The sequence below is a fragment of the Poecilia formosa genome, unplaced genomic scaffold, assembly GCF_000485575.1.
Source record: "Poecilia formosa unplaced genomic scaffold, Poecilia_formosa-5.1.2 Scaffold136, whole genome shotgun sequence".
In the NCBI taxonomy this organism is placed as follows: Eukaryota; Metazoa; Chordata; class Actinopteri; order Cyprinodontiformes; family Poeciliidae; genus Poecilia; species Poecilia formosa.
This window is the reverse complement of record NW_006800075.1, coordinates 783,185-792,131: the sequence shown is the minus strand read 5'-3', so window position 1 is coordinate 792,131 and position 8,947 is coordinate 783,185. Positions and strand designations below refer to the sequence as shown.

Here is an 8,947-nt window from a genome sequence, read left to right as displayed (position 1 = left end):
AGGGGCGGAGTAAACCTTTAAACAGTAGCTTTCTACTTCGAGGCCGAAGTCGATTAACCTCATGATGTTGGTCATAAACGAAAACATGTATGTAACACACCACAGGCGTTTTAGAGAAACATTCGATTGTTTTTTAAGCTTGAAAGTTGTTTTAGAAAAACTCCCCGTCCTGAAGTAAATAACTAGCGTCCGATCACTTAAATGCAGCATGGATTGTATAAGAGGTTTGAAAGTGAGTCTCCCTCCACCAGTGGTAATGGTTAAACCACAAAATGTGTTTTAAAGAATCTGTAGTAAGTAATAATTAAATCCATGTTTGTTCCGGTTTGTATAATGTGCTTTTCACATTTATTTATATCTATAATATTACTAATGCAAAACAATACACATAAATAAAATATTAAAACCTGGTGAAAAAGGAATTGCCCCTAAGCGTAATAACTCATGTCACAGTTGACGCCACAACTGATTACTTGACTGAGTTGTTTGCATATTTGCCCACTTTTCTTTTCAGAATTATTTTTAATTCAGCGACATTGGAGGGTTTTCAAGCTTGAAGGGACTGTGTAAAGTCATGCCAGGCGATGTTAATCGGATTTAACGCCGTAGTTTGAGTAGACCACCGGGAAAACTGTTTTTAAGCCACTCAGAGGCGAACTTGCTGGTCACAAACTGATTAGGGGGGCATTTTTCTTCAAGATTTTCTCCTGGAGAGTAAATATTTACGGATACATCCATAACAGCAAGTCAGGTTATTAAGAAGCACAAGCCTCAGACCATCACATTTAGCCAGTATGTTCTTTTCCTGAATGCTGCCAGTTTTGCTGCAAATGTAAGAGGACATCAAACCTTTCAAAAAGTCCCTTTTTGTCTCATCGGTTAACAGAATATTTTCCTAAAAGTCTTGGAGATTATCAAGATGTCTTTTTTGGTGTGTGTTGTTGAATCTGGAATGTAGCTGTAATCAGGTCTAGTCTGAGTTTTATTTAAAGAACAGGACTTCTTTGTCTCAATAGGTAACTTTTCATCAGAGTGGACAGAAAGTCACATGTGAGGTTCCCCATGGTTCTATCCTGGGGCCCCTTCTATTTAAAATCTACATGCTTCTGGTAGCTCAAATTACAATAAATAATAAGAGATACCTTACTTATGCAGACGAATTATGCAACATTACGATGTCATCAGGTGACTATGAACCAAATCAAACGTTAAGTAGATGTATAGAACAAATTGCTATAACTTTCTTATGCTAAACAGAAACAAAACTGAAGTTACAACCTTTGGACCTAAAGAGGAGTCAGCACACAGCTTCAGTTATTTTAGGTCAGGCCAGAAGTCTGGTGTAGTGATGGACTCAGACCTGAAGTTGACCTTCTATCACCTGAAGAACATTTCCAGAATTAAAGGACTAATTTCCCAGGTAGAGAAACTCATCCATGGGTTTATCTTTAGTTACAAAGGAAACTCGCGTTCTCACTCAAACTAGACAAATTGAGCACATTGGCCCAGTTTTAAAGTCCTCACACTGGCTCCATGCAGTTCAGAGAATAGACTATAAATTCCTAAATAGCTTAAAATACTCAGGTCTCCTGGTTCTATTGAGTTTTTATTCTCTTCTAATCTGGAAAAAACTTCCAGGAAACTGCCAAAACACTTGGTATCTTTAAATCAAGGCTAAAAACCTGTTTGTTTGAAGCTTTGATTTGAAGCTTGTCTGGATTACAACTTTTTTATTGCTTCTCTTTATTTCGCCACTGCAAAGTAATGCTTCTTTGTGTTATGTTTTTTTTTTTTTCATGTAAAGCTTGTCTTGACAAAGTTTTTTGTTGTTAAAAAGAACGGTTGAAATAAATCATGTGCTGCATTATAACACTAATGTATGAAGCTGATTTTAAGTGAGAGTTTTATTTCAGATTAGACAACACAAGCAGATGAACTCATGCCTTCAGCCTCCTGTGAGATGGTCTGTATCCCCGAGAATATCCAGAACTTAAAGATCACATACATTTTATTATTGCGAGCAACTTGCAGAAATACATCCTGGACTGAATAAAACTGGGTTGCGCAGATTAAGTTATAATATGAGTGCATGTATAAAGATGTTTTGTAATAGCCCCTGAGTAAAACTGTGTTGTGTGGCCAAAGCGGGGCTTATCCGTTGTCATTTTGTGCTTCTCCCTCAGGATTAGACTTGTGCCTTATTAATGAAAAACTCATCAGATATCAGAACAGCTCCCTGAGGAATGAGTCGGGGTTATGAGACACATGTTAGATAAAGACCTTGAGCGGGTTTATGTGTGTGTGAGCAGAGGAGAGTGGTATTTAATTTTCCAAGATGAGGGATTATCACTGGCAGAATTTGATCATTCCGGCTCTGATCTCAGGATGTTCAATCGCAGCTTATCCCAAATATTAAACTCTCTGTCTTTTGTCCCCCTTTTTCAATCCCAGACACACAAACGTATTTCCACAGATGCTTACGCCGCTCCAATTACCGAGCTTCTCATTGAGTAAAGTGGCCCGCTGAGCCCACCGTTAGGGGTGTGTGCTGTGTGATTGTTCAACCACCTGGTGACCTTTCAGGATCTGGTTGGGGCAATGGGCGGGGGAAGGGGGGGGGGGGCTTCTTAAAGAGGCGGCTAAGGAGATTAAATTAAAAAAAAAAAAAACACACACACACACTGGTAAATCTAATCCAGAACACCAACAAGTAGCACACACACATAAAATCTGATGCTTACATGAATCTGGGTGAGCTTAAACACACCACAGCACACCCACCCTGCTGCTAAATGCCCGGCCTGTGATTGTGTCTCAGGCCGGAAGGAGAGGGACGTACCAGGCCCTGATCTGCACTCTCATTTTCTGCACCCAGGACAACTGGGTCACATCATTACTGCAATCTTCTGCTTGTTCATTCCCAGCTTTGCAGGGGCTTACAGACACGGATGTGTGCTTAGCAGCTGACGGGCATGAGAGGTTAAATGAAAGAACGCCTTTAAGGAAGATTAAAATGATTGGTAGTGTCTTTGGTTAGTTAGATTTACAGGATGTGGCAAAAAAAAAAAGTGAGCAGTCCTCAAAGATTTGGGATTCTTTGGAGAAAGTCCATGTGTGTTATATTGAAGAAAAAAGAAACTCTAATTGAATTAATATCAATAAATCTGATTAAGTGAGTTTGTGGAAACTTGTGCAGTTTGATTCTAAGTGTTGATTTTTAGGTTTACATGGTTTTGTTCCGTCTACCGCAGGGAAGCTTTAGATGGAGCTACATCGCCCTCTAGTGGTGGTCAACTGGTTTAATTTCTAAGTAGCAGTTCCAACAGATGATCAGCAGGGGGTGCTACTGAGCCGGTGGGGCTGCTACCTTCACATTCAAGGAGCCATTTTGACCCGCACTCCAGCCAATTAAAGCCTGTTTAGAGCAGCAAATGTTACATCAACTTTTGAGAGAATAAAAATTGATCATTTTTGAGAAATCCCTAAAGCGTTGTCTTCTTTAAAGAATTTTAATTTTATTAATATTTTAGGTTTTAAGAACCACCATGGGAGGTCACAAGAGCCACAGGTTGCAGACCTCAGATATAGATGGAGAACGACTGACTGTCATGATGTTTCATTGTTTTCTTTTCTTACAACACGCCCACCTACAAGCCAGAAAGATTAGGAGGTGTTTTAGCATATGTCTCAATAGTCTGGGCTTTGACTGGGCCACTCTGGAACACAAATATACTTTAATTTAAACCATTCTACTATAACTCTTGGCTCTTTTTCTTGTCTTTTTCACCAATGAGTTTTCTTCCAGGATAGGTCCAATCTTACTGCCACCATCATTTTTATGGTGTGTTAAGGGTTAGGTGATGCTTTAGTTTTTCTAGTATTTTACATTTAAGTCAAAATGTTTAGGTGAACATTTTTCAGTTCAATCCATCATTTTCAGATGGTGGATTGAACAGTTCTCTATATTTAGAAAGCTTACAATCTGCATTATACTTGTCCATAGATTTATTTCTGACCTGTCTGCTGTGTTTCTTGATCTTTATGATGTATTTGTTGGCTAATGTTCTTTATCAACCCTCTGTTGTCAGTAACAGCCATTAATGACAAATTACATACAAGCTGACTTTTTTTCCACCTATAAGAGGGCTTCTAAATAGGTTTTGTGGAAGATAAAAGAGGTCTGAATACAGAGATATGTCACACTTTTTATGTGTAAAAAAATAAAACAAAATAAAACCAAATATGATTTCCTTTCCACTTCCCAGATACTTTCACTTTGTCAAATAAAATAAACTATAAATAAATTATATCACTTTATTGATTGCAGTAAAACATAAAAAGGTTGCTGTTAGTTCTCAAGATTGTTTTCTACATCAGTAGCTATAAATAACTATACAATATTTTAGGTTTCAGGTTCAAATTTCGGTGATATTTGAAGAAGAACTTCAAATATCATAAATTAAAAATGTTTGGACATGATTATGAATGTATTTTATTAATTATAGGCTCATGTTACATGTCTGTGTATTTAATTATTAATGGAAAATGTTAATACTCGCTTATTAAAGTTCCATGAGTGTCATTTAACTTCATCATTGGCTCCTGATGAGTTCACGTTACCTGGGAGAACTAAGGTTAAAAACTCTGCTCCAGGTGAGGCTCGAACTCACAACCTCGGCATTGCTTTGCTGCATACTGTCATATAAGTACCGCGCGCTAACCGATTGCGCCACTGGAACTTCCGTCGTCACCGGCCGGAAATTGGCTTTAAGAATAATTCCTGACCTCACGCGACATACGTGTGTCCTTCTGTAGCTTTATTTTCTCATCAGTTGTCTCGGGTTGGCAACACAGACCATATAAGGTTGGGGGTTCCGGATGGTCACACAGTTCAGTGGGGTTTTCTCGCAGCTGACTCTGCTGCTGCCTTCAAGTACCAGCTCGAAAATGAAAACTAAAACCGGGAAAAAAAAAACGTTTCTGTCCGCTAGTTTTGATTGGAAATGAGCTTCATGTTAATATCCTTTACTCTGTTTGTGCATTTTTTTTCATTCTTTCTACAAAATGTAAACATTCTTCAGAGATCTTCTTTAGCATATTTCTTATCGACACACTCTGGTCAGAGGTGTGTAGTAATAAGTTATAATAACTCAGTTATATTTCCTTGAAAAAAAAAAAAATAACTTTTAGGAGCATTTTTACTGTACCATGCTTTTTACTTTTACTTGAGCAATATTAGCACGTTACTTGAGCAAAATTTCTGCTGAGTAACTTCACTGAATGAAGAACAAACATATATTAACCAAAAATGTATCAAAATATGTTATTTATTTTCATTAATGCTTTCATGTTAGTATTACTTGAGCACAATTAGAAGCTTTAACACTTTGATCAATTAAAAAAAACAAATGTTTCAATTACATTTATTAAAAAAATTTTTTTTGCTCAGAGTATTGTGTCACTGCTGATTTGTATATTTGAAATTGCTGCACATACTCCATCTGTGTGTACAGATTTAAACACTTGGTGTATTGTTTCAAAGCTGAAAATGGAGAACAAAGTCAACATCACAAAAAGTGTGCAGGCACACTTTGTATGCATGTACAGGATCCTGCAGAGACTGAGGCAGCTCTGGGCAGGCTGCAAGCAAAAGCATTATTTGTATTCGGAGAACACGTCGCCTTCTTCATCGCTGTGTCAAATTGCCATATTTTGTGGGGGCATTTTTACAACGTCCAATCACACACAGACAGGCTGCAGTATGCATCAAGCCTCCCTTCATCTCTCCGATCTGTCACTTCCCCTGGAGAGCAGCAACAAAGACGGAGTGTGAGATGTGGAGTAGCTGGCTGGCAGACGGGCTAGGATGTCATGGTGACTCAGGAAATGGACACAAAACCTGGCAGCATTGTGTTTTTTCCCCCCCTTTTTATTATTCTCAGCATATTCATAATTCAACACATGACAGACAGGAAACACTAACAGAAACATTCTGAATGAAGGAGAAGAAACCATGTGACCCGTCGGTCGAAGACATGCCAGTTTCAAAACTCAGAATAGACACACCTGAAGGCTGGACGGGCAACTTCAGGAGGCAACGCTGCAACAGAGTAAAACCTGACTGTTTGCTTGTAGGAAAGGAAAAAAAGCAGAGCTCCTGATAAAGCTGCACATATTTTTCTGCCTCTGAAAGTTGCAGGTTTGTTGACTTGCAAAAGTATTGAAACGCGTTGAAGTTTTCCACGTGTTGTCACGACACGACAGGAAACTTTTAATGTGTTTTGACCAACACAAAGTAATGCAGGATTGTGAAGAGGAAGGGTTGGGTTTCTAATTTGTGTAGCTGAAAAGTGTGGCGTGTATTTGAATTCTGTATTCAATACACGTGTATTTGAGAGCACTAATCAGATAAGCAGAGGAGCTGCAGAGATCAGGAGGGAAAAAAGTCAGAGGATATCAAAACTAACACACCATATGGACACATGGTGGTGTACCACTTTGTGTTGGTTTATAATATAAAATCCAAATGAAGTATATTAAAGTTAGTGATATTAACATGACAAATGGTGAAAACTGTTCAAGGGGTTTGATTACTTTTGCGAGGCACTGAAAGTTGCAGCCTTCTGGGTCAGTGTGACACGTCCATGCCCTATTTTTATGCAAATGAGGTGCTTCAGTATCCATGTTAGAAATTGGATGTGAAGAAGTTACAGTTTTGTAATGAGATATACAAATTATTATACACTGGTTTCTGTGAGAGGCTGATGCCAGCAATGCTTCAGTGGATTTACTTTGACTGTTCCATAACGCCGCAACCCCATGTTAACCAGTTTAAAGCAGCAGGTTCTGAAAAGCTGTTCCAAACTCAGCGTAGTGCAGTTTCTTTTTTTTCAATGTCAGCTCTGAACATTGGTCCTTTTTTTAAAAGACAACCCCCATGAAATCCCGTTCCACCCCATCTTTATCTACTCTCCCACTCCCCAGTCCTAAAATAACTTTATACAAGCTGATGAAACTTCACAAGAATTCACCATGAAAACAAAAGATCGCACAGAGTCGTGTCGCTATGTCCAGCCATTAGGAACAGCACACAGATTCCCTTATGTCACTGGGATAAACACGCTCTCAGTCACGCACTCACATGCACTCATATACAGCACACAGATGCATCTCAATAAACCAAAACATCATCAAAAAGTCATTCATTGTAATAAATGGACTCAAAAGTAAGTCATATCACAGATTAATTGTGCACAGAAATATATTTCAAGCAATTATTTATGTGAATTTTAATGACTATGGATTTCAGCTATTATAGTTTTTCCTTCCACTCAACTTTCCATTAAAATGCTTGGAAATAATGCTCTGAACAGCCAGCTTCAGAGGGTCTAGCTAACAAAGAGTCAGCTGTTTTAAATGATAACATAACATTTTGGTATAATTTTTGAAAAAATTCACACTTAATGAGAGAATACAATCTTCAAAACCACATCTGGTCAAGCATATAATCTAAAAGTTGAGTGGAAGGTGAAAAAGCCAAAATCCTAAATATGAACAGGAACAAATGCTTTAAAATTCTCATTGTGTGCATATTGAATCTATTAAATATACAGCAGTGGAAAACATTTAGAGACCAGCCTCTCTGATTTCAGTTTTTATAGGTATGTGTTTGAGAAAAATTAACATTCTTCTTTTACTTTATGAACTATTGACAACATGTCTCTGAAATTCCAACACAAATTTAGTAATTATTTGCAGAATATTAGAAATGGTAAAAAAATTAAAAAAATTAAAAATCCCAAAAGAGACACAGAGCTTTCAGACCTCAAATAATGCAAAGAAAATAAGTTTATGTTAATTTAGAAACAACAATACTAATGTTTTAACTCAGGAAGAGTTCAGAAATCATTATTTGGTGGAATAACAATGAGTTTTTTAATGGGGTTCAGTGCAGTGGGCTCTAATTTCTTTTTCCAGAGCTGTATATCAACCAACAAATTATTGTCTTAAATGAACTTTTCCGTGACGTTTCTAATTTATTGACAGGCGCCTGCGTGAATACGTAGGAGCAAATTCCTAAGAGAGTCAAAGACAGGAAGCAGTTATCAGTCAGGCTTGTGTTTCTATTGCATCAAGGCTCATCAACGCATCCCTCTGTTGCCAAACAGCGTGTTTAATCGTGTTGTTGGGTTAAAACCGCATTTTTAGCTTCCAAAGAACCGAGGATGTATTCAGAGAACAGGTGTGCAGGCGCAGCGTGGAGGTCTGAGAGTCCGAAGTTTGACTGATCAATCGTGGATGACGATGGGGCCCCGCATCCTCAAGCTGGGGTGTGGGTGTGGAGGGGCCAGGACAAGCCCCTGCGGGGGTCCGTGGGAGACCCTGCGCAGGGTGATTTGCTCGCAGGGCTGTCGACAGGCGTGCCTCAGCTGGGAGCGGGACAGCAGCCGTCGCGCCCTCCTGGATGGGAGGAGACGACAGGAGGTATCAGGCAGGAGGAAGAGTTAAAAAATACTGTTGAAATGTAAAAATAATCAGCCACAGATATTTACATGTTTTAAGCTTCTTCTTCTTCTTCTTCTTCTTTTTATTTTTTTTACTGTCTTCATCTATACGTAGTCACATTCAATAAATTAGAATGAGGCTTGTTTGTCAGACTAAAAGTACCTTTTGAGAATATGTATTAAACATACTTTTTATTAAGGTTACTTTTCTGTATTAAACATATTTTTATTAATCTGATCTTAAATGTGTTGTTTTCATAAACCTTAAGTGGAAAATCATCATAATTAACAGAAATACAAGTTTGAAAACATCAATCTATGTGAGAAGACTATAAAATGTGTTTTCTTTGGTAAAATGAGTCACTGGAATAAATTAACTTTTAAATAATATTACAGCTTATTGAAGATGGATGGATGGATGGATGGATGGATGGATGGATGGA

The 8,947-nt window shown here is 38.1% G+C and overlaps 1 protein-coding gene and 1 non-coding gene across 3 annotated transcripts in view; both read right to left on the bottom strand.

Moving 5' to 3' along the window:
• Positions 1–4,645: 4,645 nt before the first annotated feature.
• Positions 4,646–4,739, bottom strand: trnai-uau (transfer RNA isoleucine (anticodon UAU)). Its single transcript has 2 exons — positions 4,702–4,739; positions 4,646–4,681 (listed from the first exon to the last, which is right to left on the bottom strand). It is a non-coding gene; the product is annotated as a tRNA-Ile (tRNA).
• Positions 4,740–8,182: 3,443 nt separating this feature from the next.
• Positions 8,183–8,947, bottom strand: part of mta3 (metastasis associated 1 family, member 3) — a 29,655-nt gene continuing 28,890 nt past the window's right edge. Inside the window, exon 19 of one of the 2 annotated variants that reach the window (XM_016676619.1) lies at positions 8,183–8,460. In XM_016676619.1, the coding sequence (XP_016532105.1) occupies positions 8,289–8,460 (172 nt within the window). In that variant the 3' untranslated portion in view covers positions 8,183–8,288. The remainder of the gene's footprint in view (positions 8,461–8,947) is intronic. The other variant, XM_007562428.2, reaches the window with a different exon arrangement.